Raw genomic sequence first — 21,857 nt, forward strand, 5'->3', positions numbered from 1 at the left:
CAGATTATTGTATGATGTCTGCAACAATTGGGTTAGGGCAATCTGATTCTACAACATTTGGATCAACAGAAATATGCAGAAACTCATCAATACAAGAATTACACATTTCAGAATCAGTGCATGTATGACAAGTGTATGAGTCTATCAATGACATAGAATCAAAATCATTAAGGAAATCACGGATATGCTCATTGGTTAACTGATCAAGTAAATCAATATGAAACACAGAATGGTCCTCAGATGGATGCTTCATAACATCAAAAATATTAAATCGGACCATAATATCACCAAACTCCATAGATAATGTTCCAGCATGGTCATCTATCTTGGTTCGGGCTGTTCTAAAAAATGGCCTCCCCACAATGATAGGAACTGTGTTACGGGAGGATCTCTCTTCCATATCAAGAATATAAAAATCAACCAGAAAAATAAGTTCAATAATCCGAACCAAGACATCCTCTATCAAACCAGCAGGTTAGGCAGTACTCCTATTTGCTAATTGAATCACTACCCAAGTGGGTTGCATACGTCCAAGTAATTCCCTTTGTTTCTAGGATTGGGGCTATGCCCTTTTACATTCAATAAACACTTGTTATTACTTCTATTTTATTGAGTGTTGTGATTTGAATTATTAAACTAAGTTTTATTCGTGTGAGTTGTCTGACCAATAAATTACACCTCTTAGATACATTGGGGAAGGACCGAGAGGTGAATCCAACTATCTGACCATTCAATTATTCAAACTATAATCATAATTCATGAGAGTAGTCTTAGGATTCTCGAGGGTTTCTAGAATTCACCTTGGGTTGCTACAAAGCGATTGGATAGAAAGATTCAAGTAAAAGATTCAATTGATAATCGTACCACGAGAGTAGGTACGACTTCAATTGAGTGCACGTGTCGGAGCTTGAGAGGATGACACATATCAAAGAGCAATTCACCCTTATAACTTAAAGTTCATGAAAATGAGCAAAACAAAGATTTTCGAGTGTAAAGGCGGTAACCCTTATCCTGGGCACTATTCCTAAATTAGATTTCAATTTTTTTACTATTTTCATAATTATTCTTGTCAATTGTTCAGTTGTTCTAAATTTACTTTTAATTCCTATTTGAGTTAAGGATAAATTAATTGTTATAATTAAAGGAATTTTCTAGTCCGCGTATGATCGATATTTTATTACTTAACGACATAATCATGCACTTGCGATATGGGAATTGGATTACGTAATATTTTGGTAGCCAATTTTTGTTGTAAGTGGGTTGATAACAACAATGACTTTCGAGTTAATGAGTTAAGGTTCTTGCAAGTGGATCTTAATAGGTCATGATATAAAGACGAGTCATTCATTCTAGCATCACAAGCTCAACAAATATGTTATATTAGTGACCTAACTTATATGAAATGGTTCATTGTTTATTTGACTAACAAAAAAATCTCAAAAAAATCTCAATAATATTGATGACAAAAAACATGAAGATATTTATGCTAAAGGTGATTTTTTTTTGCAATTGGGACATAATAGTCGTGCAAGAGTGGATCAACTACAAATAACGATTTACATACAAGAGATTATCACGATGATGACTTTAAGTGAATCAATATATTCCTCCAAACAAGGATAATACAAGACAAAACATATTTGACATAATATATTGTTTGTTTATAATTTATATTATATTAGTGTTAAAAATATAAACTTTTGGATATACATTAAACAGTATGAACGCTGTTGTATGTAATACATATAACAATGCCTCCTTAAGAGAATGATGTTATATATATTATACATATAATATCACTTGACTACATGGAGCGCAGTTGTATGTTGTAATTATACACACAACAACGCTCTCCATAAGGAGCACTATTGTATGTTATACATGTGTTACACTATTACCTACAAAGAACATTATTATATGTATAATATTCAATAATGCATATTAGAGCTACCCCATATATGTTTGTTGATTATTGTACATATATATCAATAGCACTGATGAATATATATATATATATATATATATATATATATTCATCAGTGCTATTGATATATATGTACAATAATCAACAAACATATATGGGGTAGCTCTAATATGCATTATTGAATATTATACATATAATAATGTTCTTTGTAGGTAATAGTGTAACACATGTATAACATACAATAGTGCTCCTTATGGAGAGCGTTGTTGTGTGTATAATTACAACATACAACTGCGCTCCATGTAGTCAAGTGATATTATATGTATAATATATATAACATCATTCTCTTAAGGAGGCATTGTTATATGTATTACATACAACAGCGTTCATACTGTTTAATCATGTCTAAAAGCATTGTTAAATCTAAAAAATGAGCGCTATTAAATTATTACTATTGCTTAGTATTTGGTATATGATACTGTCAAAGAATAGCTCAACTTGCATATGTATTCAAACTCCTTAAAAATAGGGAACCAAAGTAATGTGATAATTATAATAAATGAGCTAAATGAATAACTACATAGTAGATTTGATATCAAATTTTAATCCAAAATCTTAAACGATAATTATATAGGTCTTATCAATTATATGCACTACAATTTAAGTGTATATACACTATTCTGGTAGAATACCTTACCCCTTCACAAGATAAACATTTTTTTTGGATAATAGGTATCCTTCATCAAAAGAATTCTAATCGAGTTGGATATTATTATATATGGACAGTATAATTATCCCTACACAATATTTAATATAATTATGTTATTAATCTACAACAATCCCTACTAATTCATCTAACGCACAATGACACTCCACATCCTGATTTTAGTTACTTTTGCATAGTTGGTGTGGAGCAATGGAAACTAGAGAGTTAAAACTAAATATACATGGCAATCTCAAAATAATTCAATTGGTCATAGATGAAATAAAATAGCAAAAAAAATAATCATTCATTCATCTATATGAATCTAATAATAGTGCACTATTCATAATAGAGAATGTGAGTAAATCAATAATGAGCAGATTTAGATGATTTCAATGGGACTATTCTTTTTCTCTATTAGTCAAGTAGAAGATTTAATCTTTAAGGCTTTGGGAGTGAGGTTTTGGAAGAGAAGAGAAGAGAATAGATAAATTTGGAAAATCTTCCCCTTGTTTGGGAGTTAGATCAAAGAGAGGAGAAGGTTTTGGAGGGTTTCTCAAACCTTCCAAAACCCTCCATGTGTCTTTTTTTAAAGTTCCCCCAATTTGAGGTTTTTTAGATATAAAATATCAAAATAACTAAATATGTTTAGTAATAATATATAATTACATATTATTATCTATTTCTCATTGTTAATTACATTTTGAAGGAAAAATAAAAAAAATATTCTTACATTATCATTAGTTTATCCTCTTTCATCTAAAGTTCATACTCCCAAACAAGTGAGAAAATTTCTTTCCTTTTCCCTTCCCTTCCTAACCCTTTGATTCATCTCCTTCCATTTTTGTCCTAACTCCCAAACAAAGCCTAAAGTTCCTTTAGCGTTAGTTTGGAAGTTGGATTTTGGAGGGAAATGAGGGGAAATGGAAGACTTGGGAGCCATGAAATACACTTGTGAGATGACTTTAAGCCTTTAATAACTTTTGTGTTTACACTTTCTCTTCCTTCCATTTCCCTTTCTTCCCCTCCAAAATCCAACTCCCAAACTAACCTTTAATAACTTTTGTGTTTACACTTGGTTACTTATCAATTAAAATATCTAGTCTTATTATATAATAGCTAATAATTATCATCATAAAAAAAGCTAACCATTTTTGGATCTATATAAAATAAAAATGAATGGAATCGTAGGTTAGGGCTGATTAATTATTTTTTAGCCTAGCATTTTATTGAACCAAAAATATGCAAAATGATAAAAAAAATATCCAAGTTTGTGCAAACAACATCTTTATTTCCTCTATAGACTTTTTAGCAAGGAAGAATATTTCCTATTTACGGTAAGTGGAAAGTGGTTGTTTCCTATTAAGTGGTCCAAATTAATTACATAGGTTAAAAATAGATAAAGTTATAGTGAGAAATACACAATGTTAGGCTAACCATTTATTTTTGTACTATCCAATGGCAACCAAATGCACAATAAAGTCTCAATTAAAATCCCAACCAGCCATGCATGGTCCCTCTCATAAAACACACTCCTCCACCACTCTATATATGTTGGCAATATCTCACTCTTGAACAACCACATCAAAGTCTCATTTCATTTTATAAAACAATTCCCAATATGGTTTTCCCACAAGAGAGTTTAGTCTATGATGTGAGGCTATCCTCAGTTGGCCCGGGTCGGGTTAGCGGGTCGAATGTGTTCCACAACCTGAGTGGCTTGGACTTAGCCATGAAACTTCATTACCTAAAAATTGTTTATTTCTTTGAGAGTGAGCCTGCTCAAGGACTAACCACCCCGAAAGTAAAAGAGAGTTTGTTCTATTTGTTGAACCACTACTTCATTCTTTGTGGCCGGTTCCGGCGATTGGAATCCGGCCGGCCAATCATCAAGTGTAATGATTGTGGAGTCAGGTTCATTGAGGCTAAGTGCAAAATAACCTTAGATGAGTGGCTAGCCACCAAGGATTGGCCTTCTTATAAGTTGTTGGTCTCTCAACAAGTCATTGGCCCTGAATTATCATTTTCTCCTCCTGTTTTGATGCAGGTGATGTGCCTATACATATTTATGCATCACACATTAATACACATTTATTTATCACTATTATTATTTGTCTTAATTGGATATATATATATATGTCCAATCTTGTATTCTTTCGCATCATATATACTAGAACTCAAACAATTCAAGTAAGAAAATACTAATTAAGAGAAACAAGTTATTAGAATGTTAGGTTGTCAAGTTTTTAAAAGATGGCCTAACAAGTGTTTTTAGAACATTTTTAATTTGACTCATTTTATTTAACTGTGTTGTTAATGTTTATCAATGAATTTTTTGGTATAATCAAATGTATTCTCACCTTATGACAAAAATTAGAAACTAATTCCTTTGCAAGGTGTGTGGCTATCTCCCAATAAGTATATTATCAGGAATTGAACTATTAACTTTTTTAGTCTATCGGGAATCTAATAGTACCTTGTACTACTAGACCAACACTTTGTTGGTATTTATTGATGAATTGAATTGCGAAAAAAGAGAGACAAAAGTCTAAAAATTTTGTGTCCTTTTCCAAAAAGGGATACATGTGCTGACAACTAAGGTTTATCTTAAAAACTTCATTACACTTAGGTAGTCTTTGCTCACAGAACATAACATTAATCTCTTGCATCATGTGTTTAGTAAATGATAAAAATAAATAGTATTATTTCGGGTTCCTATTAAGTGCCTACCTACCATACATATTTAGAAAATTAAAAAAAAGTAAGCTTCTATTTATTTTTATTTTTTTACAGGCGAACCAGTTTTTTCTTTTACTTTAAAGGGGAGGGGAAGAGAATCTACTTCCAGGGTTTTGAACTCTAGCACTCAAGTGATATACCTATTATCTTTAGTAGAAATATACTTAGTTTTCTAAAACAACTTGTTTTTTGATTCATAAATATGTATCCATAAGCGCATAAGAAAAACTCATGTTTTGCATTGGCAAATGTTATCAGTTATACATATACATACATATACATATACATATACATACATATATATAACATATTGTGAGAAAACTTATTACTTTGTTATTATAAAAAATAAGAATAATGAAATATAAATGTAAATATAAATGTAATTTCTATTTTTAATTTTAATTATTCATATATGATTGAATCATTTAATTTTTTATGATACTTATATTGAATAATTTTATAAAAGTTGACATGCTAAGTGTTAAAAAATTTAAATATCTAAAAAAAGTTATAAAATATTTAAATTATGTAAATACAGAGAAATTATTTTATAAAACGAGTGTTAAATACTTTGTTGTCAACATAATAATTTAGTAAAAAATATATATATATATATATATATATATATATATATATATAAAATAAGTGACAAAATCATCCAAATAAAATATAACAACAATCAAACTACTTATCTCATTAGGTGAGGACAATTACATAGACTTGATGGTTCTTTTTTGATATTTTATCGTCTAACATTCAGTCTTATATAATATCATAAATCTTATAGTTGTGTGGTAAAATTGCTTATTAAGTTTGAGTGATAGATTTTTATCACATATGATGTCTAAAACATTTCACTATTTCATCCAACTCACTTGAATCATGTGATTCATATTTTTGTCAATTTCCATATCTTCTTGCATAATTAACTTAATATACCTAAATCTAGTGACTTTGGTATATATGTTTTACAATATTTACATGTATAGAGGAATTTGTTCGTGTGTTATTGTATTTCATATACTTTGTCTCATTTCGACTTATATGATATATACATGCTTCTAAAGTTTATCTACATATTTCTAGTTTCCCATTTAATTCTTCTCTCAAATCTCTGACTAAAATAATATTATATGCAAAAAATGCATTGTAAGATTGGTTCTTGGGATATGTTCAGTGCGCAAATCCAAAACCAATATGAATAAGGAGACTAATGTAGAATCATGGTATAATTCTATATTAATAGGGGGAAAATTTAAGACTTCCCCTTATGTTGTCATCCTGGTCAATCATCAAAATAAAATATTAAGTGATTTTGTGTCTATATTATACTATAATATTTACACCAAACCTTGATCTCATATATTATGTTTTTACCCATTATAACTTCTAATACATCTAATTAAAACACTTCTACCTCATTTTGTTGTTTATCGAAGTTATTTAATTATGAAACATGGACACAAGAGAACACGTGAGTGAGAAAGAGATTAAAAAAAGTCGATGGAAAAATAAAACAAATTTAGGACTATTGTTTAAGGTATTTGTGAGGTTATCAGCCTATTTGGAATAAGACATGCTTGGTTTGTCTTGCTTCTTGTTAATCCAAAGTTAAGACTTCACCTGTACAATTTCAGTAATTCATTGGCTAGAGATCTTGTTTAAGTTAAAAACAATATAATTTCTAGCTAATCAAATGAATCATATTGTTGCTTACCAAATGACATTCTAGATTTTCCAGCATCTTCTTTTGATTAGCATACCCACGTGTATCTTGAAGTAGGTTATGGGATCTGCTCGTAAAACAACACTGACATCCAACTAGTTGTAGAGTAATTGCTAACCCGAATAGATGAACTTGCATGTGAAGAACACATGTTGGAAGAATTCTGAGTGATCATTGTAGAGGCTGCATAGAGGCCCCCTCCTAGAGGTATGAACCCTTTTTAATCATGGCATCCATAATGGATAATCTATCATGAGAAGTCTCCATGTGAAAGCAATAGTTTTCAAAGGTGTTGGTTACTCGGTTGAGCTAGTAGGTTGTAAGTCAATTTCACTAAGTGTTACTTGGTTTTTTCATGAGCATACTCCCACTAATCAAATTTGTTTTCCTATAAAGTACATTTCTTGATATCTTGCATACGTTTGTTGATTAGCTCATGCTCCTAAATAAAAGGTTGTCTTTTCCAAATAATTGTACATTCTCACTTCCCTTCCGCCCATCTTACATGGTCTCTTGTACATGCATCCCTAGACAAACTTAGGTTATAAAGTTTGATGTATTTGGACATCAAATTTTCGTGTCATACCCAATTATTTTGCCAAAATCTAGTATTTGTCGCTTCCTCTACTCATTGTTTGTACCTCCTTACTAGGACTAGCGTGACATGGCTATCCCGAAAGAGTTAAGTTGAAATGATAAATGTCTTTGACTCTTAACCCCTTAGATTTTGCTTTGCACACATTTTTACATTTCACATAGTTGTAAAGTTATAACTAAAAAATAAATTATTAACTTCAAATTTATATTAACTTCTATTATATAACTTCTAAAAAGATCAATATTTGATCTTTGTCTTGTATTGGGTTAGCACCCCTTGTGCTGCTTTTACTACAATTTGTTTAACAAAAAAAACTTCAAATTTATAAATCTTTGACCAATATAAAATTAGTGTACAGATTATGATGTGCAAGCATCATTTTCCAATGCCCATAAAGAAATCAAGAACATCTCTATCATCGAATGAATATATGTAGACCGAGAAAGGGACTCTTAGAGGACACAATCTATTACAATATTCCACTATGTCTCTCTCTTGTATCGAAAAAGAAAGAATTAATGAGTCCACACACTTCCTTAAACAACTATAGTGTTGTATGGTGAGATGGATCATTCATCTCAAAAGAGATAAGGTAGATGCTATCATGACATGTGGGTTGTGTGGCTCTCACTTCTATTAATGCCCATTAAATAGAAATCTCAACTACCATACTTGCACAAATTAATTCATTAATGGAAACTTTCATGTTAATTTATTATTTAATCTTATTTTATTTTTGTGAATTGTGTTTTGATCAATTGGCGAAGATTTTTTTTAAGATGTTAAAATCTTTTATAAGAAAAAATATTCCTTAGTGTCATATTTAGTAAATTTAGTTATCTTACAACTATATTGTTTGTTGGGTATATTCAAAGGTATCTCTTACCTTACACCTAAGGAACTAAATCAACTAATTCATTATTTCTTCCAATAAATATTAAATATTGCTCATAAGAATTAATTCATTCAATATTTGATGAGAGGACTTAATGATCCTTATACCAATAAATCAAACATCTAGTTGATAACAATATTAACATCTCTTCATCTTATTAGTATTTTCATGCCAAATTTAACATGAAAAGATGGTGTTAAGGAAAAAAATCTTAAACATGTTTTTATCCTTACAACATATCATTATGTAAACTTTTTGAGGTGTGAGTAATTTTTTGATATAATTAATGGTATCACCTTATTCTCTTATAGAGAAAGAACTAATCACTTTTAAGACCTATAAATATATATTCTAATAAATATTCTTCTCAGAAATCGAATCATTTATGGTTTGATCTATCTAAAGATACAGTGAAATTTTTCACCACTAACCATGTCTTATTAGATAAAGTCGTGTATTTATTTCCAACAAGTCTTCCTCAACCTCTAAAACAACAAAAATTTAATAATTCATTAGGTGGTTGAATACAATTGTTATTTGAATCTATTATGAGAAAAAGATGTAATTTACCATAGTTTAAAAGTTTTTATATTATTATTATTGATAGTGACTGTCGTGTCTGTCAATCTGCTTTTCTATGGTTTTAACGTGTAGTTTGTATGTTATAAATGACAAATATAATATTTTGTATTAAATATTTGTAATTGAATTTATTCAATTGGTGTAATGTTCAACTTTTTTAAATACACGTTCAAAATAAGAAGATAATGAAGGAAAAATAAAAATGTAATGTTATATGATTTTTTTATAGAAATAAGAAGATAATAAAGGCAAAATAGGGAATCACAAATTACACCATGTGAAGTAATTATTTTGTGTTTTCCCTTTATTAACTAGTATAAAAGTTTAAATATTATCTATAATTAATATTTAATTATTATTAAATTTTAGATAAAATAATATAAATGAATGATAATTTAATACAATAATTATATATAAATCTTTAATCGACAACCTATATGTATTAAACTCGTTTATTATTAATAGAGTTATTCTAACTATTCATCTTACATAATATTTAAGGAATAAAAAACTCAGCATTTGACATCTTAAAATATGTGAGAACTTTATTGGAATAAAGTATGTTAAAATACGGTATCCATAATTCCTTACCAAAACAGTAGATGGTTACTGTACAAAATCATAAACAATAGCATAAATAATAATAAAATAATAATACATCAAAATACTATTGTGTGATATTTTTCAATGTTTAATCTTCGGCCACAAAAGTTCATTGCATATATGGATAAAATCACCTTAATTTCAACACACTTTTGAAAATATTTCATCTCTATCATTATAATAATTGAGTTTAATATTTATACAATATCAATTTAAAGTTTTTTATACAATTAATATATCAATTGTTGGATACATATTAGTTTTATAATAATTAGAAGCACAAACTAAAATTTACTATACTAAGATATCAAACATTAATATATTTAAAACAAGATTATAAGAAATTGATATATTCCAAACTATTAATAAGAAGTTGAGCATGGTACTCTAGAGCAACAAAAAAAAAGTTAGGATAGTCAATAGTCATTTTCCATCGTGTCATGTTGTTTTCCTTAAAAAAGAGTCATGAAATTAATGATTAGATGTGGTAAAATAGACTTTGCGAGGAAAAACTACATTTCTATTTTTTCCATTAGTCCATTATACCTAGTCTGCTAGTCCGTTTATATAGCGAACATTCTAAATAGGATATGTAGACGGTCAATGGGCATAACATTATATGGTCCAAACAACCCAAAATATGGCATGAGGCATGCAACCTTAAGTATAGTGCATGCACATGCATTGATACACCCTAAATTTGTTATTTTAGTATTCTTACTTGTCATCTGTGGACTGCCGACATGTACATCTCTTAGCCTATTTTTAAACGTGTAAGAAATGTAGATTTGTCCATTGAGGAAAAACATGCAAGATTGTTACCACTTAAATTTTGCAAGACTATCATAGGTGCATACTTAATAGGTAGGGCAACTCCATTTGGCTTCATGATTACTATTCATAAGACTTTGCTTTTGCAGATAACCCATTTTAAGTGTGGTGGGGCTTCAATGGGTCTTAGTTGGGCTCATGTACTAGGGGACCCACTTTCAGCTTCGGATTTCATCAACACATGGGGCCAAGCCATGGTTAATTTGCAACTAAACAAGCCCATCAATGTTCCAAGACTTCCATTTGAACTAAACGAATCCATATTTGAGAATGATATAGTTTGTGTTAAACGGGTTGACTCGGTGGGTGACCATTGGATCCCACCCAACAATAGAAAAATAGACACATTCTCCTTCCAAGTAACTAACTCGCAAATCAACTACTTGCAAACAAACATTGGGGGTCAAAGTTTTGATCGTACTCCACCATTTGAATCCCTATGTGCGGTGATTTGGCAATGTGTGGCTCGGATCAAGGAGGGATTTGAACCCAACATTGTGACCGTTTGCAAAACCAACCCACATCGTTTGGGCAATGAAATGATGAGCAACAACCAAATTATAAAAAGAGTTGAGGTTGGGAAACGTTCTATTGTTGATACTCATGTAAGAGTTTTAGCTAGCTTGCTTGCAAATCAAGGTATTGATGAGAGGAATGAGATTGAAAAGTTAGTGGACAAAGATGAAGGAGTGACTGATTTCTTTGTCTATGGTGCTAATTTGACATTTGTGGACCTTGAAGAAATAAATATGTATGACTTGCAATTGATGGGACACAAACCAAGATTTGTGTATTGGACCCTTCAAGGGGTTGGAGATGAAGGAGTTGTTTTAGTGATGCCATGGAAAAATAGTTCTATCAATAATGGCAATGATGGGAAATTTGTTACCATAATTTTGCCTGAGGAACAAATGGTAAAGCTCAAAATTGAGCTCAAAAATAATGGTTTGGTGCTAGAGGGTGATTTAGAATGAGAGATCACATATTAATAAAAGAATAACTTTCATTTTAGTGGTATGTTTGCTATCAAGGGAAACATATAGTTTGTACTATCTTTGTTTATTCCATGGATTTGGGACCCATTAGTGTTCGTGTGGCAATTGCCATAGTCTAATTACTTTGTATGAGTTCTTATCAAATAAATTATTTCAGTTCTGAAAAATTAATTATTGTTGACAACAAGATTTTGCTAAAAAAATCTAATCTATTTATGTCATTTACATTATCCTTTTCACGTTAACGTGCACAAGACAAAGTTGATATATTTTTATATAAGTTCTTCCATTAAATAAACTTCCTTAATAGGGAACTCTTATGTTATTGATAATGAAAATCTATTCATCCTTATTAGAATATTTTAATCAAATTATATAAATTAATAAAATTAGTTAAGATTAGTTAACTTTCTTAATTTTTTAAAAACATAGCAACAATACATTTTTACATTTATTTAATATTGGTAAAGTCTATAATTAATATTTAATAGTCTTAAACCAACATACTTTGAATTTATTATTTGTAAGAAACAACTAAAAGTGTAAAATTAGTCAAAATATTTAATAATGGCTAATTTAGAAGAAGAAAAAGAAAAACTTCATTAAAATTAGAAAATAACATAAAAATGATGATCAAAATCTTACGAATAATATTAAGAACTACATTAGAAAATCTTCTAAATAATATTAGCTTTATGAATGTTCTGAATTTATGTTGTCGGTAGAGAGTATCAGGGTAGCTCTCTAACTTAACTTGTATGACTAATTATCTCTTAACTAATTGAATTAAAGTCATGAAATATACTGATAAAATGGTTCTAAAGTCTTCCATTTTCATTCATTTATTTCTAAAATTCAACTCATAAATAAATTGTTAGAGGCATTGTTATGAAGACAATAACATCTTACTACCAATGTTCATGAACTTAAATAATTGTTATCAAAGTTAAACAAAAATCATTCATATCCCACCCTATATTTTTGTGCCTAAACATCAAAAAGAAGTCATGCTTATCACAAATCATGATGCTATAGTTAAAAAGATGAAATTGTATGAGGAAACATTCTTTTGGATTTATGAAGTTGTAAACTGAACTTGTGCTCAGTTGTTAAAAGGGTAACCCCTGGAGCTGAATCTCTTTCTCCTTAATCTGCTCTTTTTCTGTTCAAGAAGTGAATAAATAAATGTTCCTTCTTTTCTTTCTCAATTTCTTAGTTCTGCTATTGGGTTGAAAAGTGGAAACATTAGCATACTGAAGAAAAGACTGAATGTAACAACAACCACACATTTTTTTTTCCTGGTCAACATTAATCTTATATAATCTGATCGGATCAAAGTAGGAAGATATACATATTTATATATACACATAGTGATAAAACTATGAAAAATCTTACTCATAAATTGTTGATGATTGATTTCTCAGCTGTGAACTTGGCACAATCATAAGGTTATTACGTAGTAACTATGAGGTTACAGGTTCAAATCCTGGAACAACATTTTCTGTTGTAGGGTAAGCTGCATATGTCTTGCAGGGTAACTGGGTAAGGCTGCATATTAGTCCCTCTGCTGGTGTGAGTTGCCCATGAATGACATCTTACATCCCACATTCCTGCTCTCACTTCTTCTCTTCAGCTCAGACAATTGAGATTGCCAGCAACTATTCCATCTACTTTTTTGTTCAACCACCTTATTACAAACCAAAAGATAAGATCAACATGTAACAATAGCATGATTCTAGCAACAAATCCTTAAGGTTTTGTTTGGGAGTTATGAGGAAAAGGGAGGAGAAGTATCAAAGGGTTAGGAAGGGAAGGGAAGGGAAAAGGAAAGAAATGATCCCCTTATTTGTGAGTATGAAATTGAGACGAGAGAGACTAAGCTAATGATAATATAAGAATATTTTTTTTATTTTTTCCTTTAAAAATGTAATTCACAATGAGAAATGAACAATAATATATAATTATATAATATTACTAAAAATATTTAGCTATTTTAACATTTTATCTCAAAAAAATCTCAAATTGGTGAACATTAAAAATAGACATGTGAAGGTTTTGGAGGGTTAAAAATAGACATATGGAGCACCCCTCCAAAACCTTCCCCTCTCCTTCATCCATCTTTCAAACAAGGAGAAGACTTTTCTAAGTTATCAGTTCCCTTCCATTCCTTTCCAAAACCCCACTCCCAAACAAAGCCAAAGAAAAACTCAAAAAAAAAAAAAAGAGATATAGAAAACCTCCTCTATCACACTAATTGAAAATAATGTGGACCAGAACCACTCTAATGCTTAGTTTGATTTAGACAATAAAATAGGATGAGAAAAGATAAAAAGAAATAATATGAGTAGAAAGAAATAAATGAGAAAATAAGTAGATTGTAAGAGTTATTTGGTAGGAAAGAAATATGAAAGAATTAGAAAAGAGAGAAAATATGTTTTTATTAAAAAGACAATTTTACATTTATAAATAATAATAAGTATTTGATAAAGCTAAGGGCATTATAATAAATGTAAAAAAAAACTCTTATACTTTAACGTTTTTTCTCACATAAGATAATAAACCAAAATATGATGGGTCCTATTACTTTTATTTTGTTTCTGTCATTACTCTCTTGGTCTCTCCTAACAAATGAGAGAAAAAAATCTTATTCTCCTTCAACCCTTTCTTTCCTTTGCTTATTCTCTCCAACCCAAGACAAACTAATAGTAGTAACCCTAAATTTAGGTGATGTGAGTATGTAAGCTAATAGAGGACTAGAAGACAAGAGAGAAGAATGATTTTTATCTTATGGAGTGGTCTATTTTATCAAATGATGGTTCCTTGTCTTTTTTATTCAGGTAATATCATGTTGGTTCTTATAATTGGTGCACTCATTATTGACCATGTCTCGACAACTCTAATAAAGAAATAATCAAACCTTCCTGTAGATTTTTGCTAACATATTGCAAAAAAAACACAAAGAAACAACAAGATGTTTGAGACAAAGTAAGTAATCACAAATCGCATTTAACAATGCATATTTAAAGTACTCTTGTGTAGAACATTGTTAAATGATATAAGATAGGAAATCAACAACGTTTGGTGAGACAAGCGTTGTTAAATGTGATTGACGAATATATAATCAACAATGTTTGTTTCACTGTGTGTTGTTGAATGTTTGATTATCATAAATTTAAAGATAAAACTTCACACACTAGTGGTACATTCATACTTAAAATGTATGCCTAAAATTGAGAAAACTTTCCCAGGAAACTCATACAACATTCACCATCCCACTACATTGATACGACATTAACCTAATTATATGGACATCAAATCTGTGTCATACCCAGTTATCTTGCCAATATCAGGTATTTATCTCTTCTCCTGCTCAACACACGTCCTTGCTAGGACCAGTGTGATGTGGTACTGCCCCTGCCCCTAAAGAGTTCAGTTGAAATGATAAATGTCTTTAACTCCTAACCCCTCAAGTTTTGCTTTGCACACATTTTCACATTTCACATAATTGTAAAGTTATAACTAAAAAATAAATTATTAACTTCAAATTTATAAATCTTTGACCAATATAAAATTAGTGTACAGATTATGACGTGCAAGCATCATTTTCCAATGCCCTAAAGAAATCAAGAAGATCCCTATCATTGAATGAATATATGTAGACCCAGAAAAGGACTCTTAGAGGCCTCAATCTATTACAATATTCCACTATGTCTCTCTCTTGTATGTTGTATCGAAAAAGAGAGAATTAATGAGTCCACACACTTCCTTCAACAACTATAATGTTGTATGGTGAGATGGATCATTCATTTCAAAAGAGATAAGGTAGATGCTATCATGACATGTGGGTTGTGTGGCTCTCACTTCTATTAATGCCTATTAAATAGAAATCTCAACTCCCATACTTGCACAAATTAATTCATAAATGGAAACTTTCATGTTAATTTATTATTACATCTTATTTTATTTTTGTGAATTGTGTTTTGATCAATTGGCGAAGATTTTTTTAAGATGTTAAAATCTTTTATAAGAAAAAAACATCCTTAGTATCATATTTAATAAATTTAGTTATCTTACAACTATATTTTTTTTGGGTATATTTAAAGGTATCCCTTACCTTACACCTAAGAAACTAAATCAACTATTCATTTTCAGGAGACAACATCCTCTATCCCACAAATTGTGCTACTACATATACATAGACTTATGATTGGTTGAAAAATATTTTTAAGTTAAAAAATTAATAATTAATTATTTTTCTGACCAACTACAGCTAATGGTACATGCAGTAACACAATTTATGGGACAACAGATGTATACCCCATTTTTAGGTATGTAATGTAATTACCCCTTTCAATAAATATCGTTCATAAGAATCAACCATTCAATATTTGATGAGAGAACTTAATGATCCTTATACCAATAAATCAACATCCAGTTGATAACAGTATTAGCATCACTTCATCTTATTAGTATTTTCATGCCAAATTTAACATGAAAAGATGGTGTTATGGAAAATATCTTAAAAATGTTTTTATCTTTACAACATATCATTAAGTAAACTTTTTGAGGTGTGAGTAACTTTTGATATAATTAATGGTATCTCCTCATTATTTTATAGATAAAGAACTAATTACTTTTGGAACATATAATTGTTCATTCCAATAAATGTTACTCTCAGAAATTAAATCATTTATAGTTTGATCTATTTGAAGATGAAGTAGAATTTTTCACCACTATACCACACCTTATTAGATAAAGTCGTGTATTTATTTCCAAAAAGTCTTCCTCAACCGTTAAACTACCAAAATTTAATAATTCATTAGGTGATCGATCGAATAGAATTGCTATTTGAATCTGTTATGGGAAAAAGACGTAATTATTGATAGTTTAAGGGTTTTCATACTGTTATTATATTATTTATCATTAATATTTAATTATTATTGAATTTTAGATAAAATAATATAAATGAATAATAATTAATATATTGATTACATTAAATTTTTAATTGATAACACATAAATATTAAACTCATTTACTATTAATATAGTTATTCTAACTATCCATCTTACAAAATATTTAAGCAATAAAAAACTCAACATTTGACATCTTAAAATATGTGAGAACTTTATTGGAATAAAGTATGTTAAAATACGGTATCCATGATTCCTTATCAAAACCGTAGAAGGTTACTGTACCATGATTAGTTAAACACCAATCATAAACAATAGCATAAAATAATAATAATAATAATAATAATAATAATAATAATAATAATAATAATAATAATAATAATAATAATAATACCAATAAGTCAAAATGCTGTTGGGTGATATTTTTTCCTTGCATATGTGGATAAAATCACCTTAATTTCAACACACTTTTGAAAATATTTCATCTGTATCACTATAATAATTGAGTTTAATGTCTATACAATATCAATTTAAAGTTTTTTATACAATTAATATATTACAATTGTTAAATGCATATTAGTTTTATAATAATTAGAAGCACAAACTAAAATTTATTATACTAAAAGATCAAGCATTAATATATTTAAAACAGATAATAAGAAGTTGATATATTCCAAACTAATAAGAAGAAGTTAAGCATGGTACTCAAGAGCAAAATAAAAGTTAGGATAGTAAATAATCATTTCCCTCGTTGTCATGTTGTATTCCTTAAAAGAGTCATGAAATTAATGATTAGATGTGGTAAAATAGGTTTTGCCCGGAAAAAAACTACGGGTAGGATATTTCTATTTTTTCCATTAGTCCATTATATCTAGTTTGCTAGCTATTTTATTTAGCAAACATTCCAAATAGGCTATGCAGACGGTCATTGCATAATATTATTTGGTCCAAACAACCCAAAATATGGCATGAGTATAGGCATGCAACCTTAAGTATAATACATGCACATGCATTGATGCACCCCAAATTTGTTATTTTAGTATTCTTACTTGTCGTTTGTGGGTTGCCGACATGTCTGTTAGCCCATTTTCAAACGGGTAAGAAATGTAGATTTGTCCATTAAGGAAAAACATATAAGATTATTCCTGCTTAAATTTTGCAAGACTGTCATAGGTGCAGACTTAATAGGTAGGGCAACTCCTTTTGCCTTCATGATTACCATTCATAAGATTTTGCTTTTGCATATAACTCATTTTAAGTGTGGTGGGGCTTCAATGGGTCTTAGTTGGGCTCATGTACTAGGGGACCCACTTTCAGCTTCAAATTTCATCATCACATGGGTTGACTCGGTTATCTGCATCAGAACTAAACGAATTGAAAATGATATAGTTTGTGTTAAATGGGTTGACCCGATGGGTGACCATTGAATCCCACCCAACAATAGAAAAATGGACACGTTCTCCTTCCAAGTAGAGATGGTAAAACGGGTTGCCAGACCCGTTTAGCCCACGTCCGCAAAAATTTAAGCAGGCGCGGGCATGTCCTTATTGGTTAACGAACAAAATTCAATGTCCTTCCCGTTTTAAAATGGGCTAACGGGCTTGCGGCCAGCCCACGAGCATTGTTGAATAATTAAAAAAATTAAAAAATTCATATAATAAATGAAATTAAATAAAGTAGTTGAAGATAAAAAATTAACAAAATTTTTGATACTTTATATGAAGTTTGACAAATCACATTAGATTATAATTTTTTAGGGATTAAAAAAATTACATTATATTATAATTTATTTAAAACTTTCTTACTTTTTCCTTAAATTATGTTTATGGGCCGCCCAGAGGCCGCCCGCATGCCCAACCGAAATGCCCACAAACTTGGCGGGAAAAACGGGCCGGGCGAAACAGATAAATGATCAAAATTTGTATGTCATGCTCGCAAAAAAATGCGGGCTATGCGGGCACGCCCGCAGGCAATGCCCATTTTGTCATCTCTACTTCCAAGTAACTAACTCGCAAATCAATTACTTGCAAACAAACATTTGGGGTCAAAGTTTTGATCGTACTCCACCCTTTGAATCCCTATGTGCGGTAATTTGACGATGTGTGGCTCGGATGAAGGAGGGATTTGAACCCAACATTGTGACCGTTTGATAAACCAACTCACATCTTTTGGCAATGAAATGATGAGCAACAACCAAATCATAAAAAGAGTTGAGGTTGGGAGTGAAAGTTCTATTGTTGATACTCGTGTAAGAGTTTTGGCTAGCTTACTAGCAAATCAAGGTATTGATGAGAGGAATGGGATTGAAAAGTTAGTGGACAATGATGAAGGAGTGACTAACTTCTTTGTCTATGGTGCCAATTTGACATTTGTGGACTTTGAAGAAATAAATGTGTATGACTTGCAATTGTTGGGACACAAACCAAGATTTGTGTATTGGACCCTTCAAGGGGTTGGAGATGAATGAGTTGTTTTAGTGATGCCATGGACAAATGGTTCTATCAATAATGGTAATGATGAGAAATCTGTTACCATAATTTTGCGAAACAAATGGTGAAGCTCAAAATTGAGCTTAATATTAATGATTTGGTGCTTGAGGGTGATTTATGTTAAAATAAGTGTAATTCAAAAGTTAGGTAAAGTAGTTGCAGAAGTTTCTATATTAGGAAAGTCAGTTAGTTGAATTGGTTGGAAAGGTTGCTATATATAGTAAGTTTGGTGTTTTTGATTTTTAACACATTCAATATACAAAGAAGCACATTCATTCTACTCATCCCTTTCTTCCTTTCTTCTTAATTCTTCTCTAACAAACTGGTATCAGAGCTGATTTCACCATGGGACCAACGAATGGAAGTTTCCCTGCAAATCTCCCCATCCTCGACGACAAGAATTGGAATAAATGGCATATCCAAATGAAGGTGATCTTTGCATACCAAGAGGTGCGTGAGGTGGTTGAAGAAGGATACCCTGCACTTGCAGAAGGTGCTACAGATGCTTTGAGGGCAGTGCATAGAGAAAATCAGAAGAAAGACAACAAGACTATGTTCTTCTTGCATCAATGTGTTGACAATGCACACTTTGAGAAGATAGCCTCTGCAAGGACAGCAAAAGAAGCATGGCAGATTCTTGAAGCTTGCAATAAGGGTGCAGACCAATTGAAGAAGGTGAGATTGCAAACCTTAAGGCGTCAATATGAATTGATGCAGATGGAAGTGAATGAGAAGGTAGCAGAATTCTTCAATAGAGTGATTGTCATCACTAATCAAATGAAGGCCTCTGGTGAGACAATCACAGATCAAACAATTGTGGAGAAAATTCTTCGCACCCTAGCACCAAGATTTGATCACATTGTTGTGGCAATAGAAGAATCAAAGAATTTAGCAATCCTGAAGGTTGAAGAGTTGCAGGGGTCCTTAGAAGCACATGAGTAGATAATGATGGAGAGGTCTGGTGAAAGATCACATGATCAGGTGCTTCAAGCACAAACATGGAATAAAGGAGGATTCTACAAAAGGGGAATTCAAGGAAGAGGAAGATTCAGAGGTGCTTCTACTGGTTCAGGGAAACAAGTCTTGAACTTAGAAGGAGGTGAGCAATCAGAAACATCCATAAGAAGAGGTTCACAGAATTGGAGAGGAGCAAGAGAAGGGTTGATAGGAAGTCCTTGAGGTGCTTCAATTGCAACAAGATTGGTCGCTTTTCCTCTGAATGTAAGACATCAAGTAATGAGGCTAACTTGGCTAAAGAGAATCAGGAATCAGATGAAGAACCTGTCTCTTTGATGATGCTAGCAAAAGAAGATAACAAACATTCAGAAATATGGTACATTGATTCAAGGTGTTCTAACCATATGACTGGTCACAAAGATTGGTTGATCAATCTTGATGAGAACAAGAAAAGTGGAGTCAGGTTTGCTGATGATAGACACATCTCAGCAGAAGGAATTGGTGATGTGATGGTCAAGAAGGAAGATGGAAAAAATGCAGTGATAACTAGGGTCCTGTATGTTCCTGGTTTGAAGAGCAACCTCATTAGCATGGGTCAACTATTGGAGAAAGGATTCACTCTGCATATGAGCAATGGCTATCTTGAAGTTTATGACACTTATCACAAATTGATCTTGAAGGTTCCTCTCACCAGAAATAGGACCTTCCAAATCAAGGTAAATGCCTTAAACTCACATTGCTTGGCTACTGAGGTGGAAAAGGATAGTTCCTGGTTGTGGCACCAGAGATTTGGTCATCTGAATTTCAAGGATTTGAGCCTGCTAAATTCTAAAAGCATGGTGTCTGGCTTGACTCATATCAAACTACCTTCAAAGATCTGTGAAAGTTGCTTGTCAAGTAAGCAGTCTAGATATTATTTTAGTACCTATAGTGCATCTAGATCAAAAACTGTTTTAGATGTGATATATGCAGATGTATGTGGTCCAATTGATACTATATCAATGGGAGGAAACATGTACTTTGTATCTTTTGTTGATGAGTACAGTAGGAATATGTGGGTTTACCTGCTCAAAACCAAGGGAGAGGTCTTTGGAATGTTCAAAGTCTTCAAGACCATGGCAGAAAAACAATCAGGAAGATATATCTATCAAAGTGTTTAGAACAGATGGAGGTGGTGAGTTTTGTTCAAAGGAGATGGAGAATTTCTGCTCAACTCATGGAATCCTACATGAAGTTATAGCTCCCTATACACCACAGCATAATAGAATAGTTGAGAGAAGGAACAGAACCATCCTCAATATGGTTAGAAGTATGTTGAAAGAGAAGAAACTCCCTCATCATTTCTGGGGAGAAGCAGTAATGACTGCTGCCTATGTGCTGAACTTGTGTCAAACAAAGAAGCTTGGATCTCAAGTACCTGAAGAAGTGTGGTCAGGACAGAAACCACCAGTTCAACACCTCAGAGTTTTTTGGTTGTTTGTGTCACAAGCATATACCAGATCAGAAAAGGAGAAAGCTGGATGATAAGAGTGAAACCATGATCTTCCTAGGATATAGCTCAACTGGTGCATATAAGCTGTATAATCCTAGAACAAAGAAGGTAGAATTCAGTAAAGATGTGTTATTTGAGGAGCATATGGCATGGAAATCAGAAACTACTAATGATCAATCAGTAACTAGAGTTGATTTGGAATCAGAACAAGCTACACATGAGTTAACTAGTGCAGAGGAACTAATAACTGAGGAGGTATCAAGCCAATCTCAAAGAGAATCAAGTCAGAGACCAAGAAGAAGCAGAACCAGACCAACAAGACTGAATGATTTTGAACTTTTTCAGGACTCTGAGTTTGATAGTGAAGGAGAAATAATTCATTTAGCACTACTTGCTGATGCAGATCCAATTGG

The 21,857-nt window shown here is 31.2% G+C and overlaps 1 protein-coding gene across 1 annotated transcript; it reads left to right on the forward strand.

The window, feature by feature from the left end:
• LOC109360291 (protein ECERIFERUM 26-like) lies at positions 4,219 to 11,631 on the forward strand. Its single transcript, XM_019605074.1, has 2 exons — positions 4,219 to 4,674; positions 10,691 to 11,631. Exons 1-2 carry the CDS (start codon positions 4,249 to 4,251, stop codon positions 11,573 to 11,575), a joined length of 1,311 nt encoding a protein of 436 aa, XP_019460619.1. The 5' UTR covers positions 4,219 to 4,248; the 3' UTR covers positions 11,576 to 11,631.

Source organism: Lupinus angustifolius, chromosome LG01 (genome assembly GCF_001865875.1).
Source record: "Lupinus angustifolius cultivar Tanjil chromosome LG01, LupAngTanjil_v1.0, whole genome shotgun sequence".
NCBI classification, from domain to species: Eukaryota; Viridiplantae; Streptophyta; class Magnoliopsida; order Fabales; family Fabaceae; genus Lupinus; species Lupinus angustifolius.

What these genes read in the sequence shown, in the direction of transcription:
- LOC109360291 (XM_019605074.1), top strand. Translation starts at nt 4,249, where the DNA reads ATGGTTTTCCCACAAGAGAGTTTAGTCTATGATGTGAGGCTATCCTCA. An exon ending in CTCCTCCTGTTTTGATGCAG is followed by an intron (nt 4,675 to 10,690) that starts GTGATGTGCCTA and finishes TTGCTTTTGCAG; the next exon opens with ATAACCCATTTTAAGTGTGG.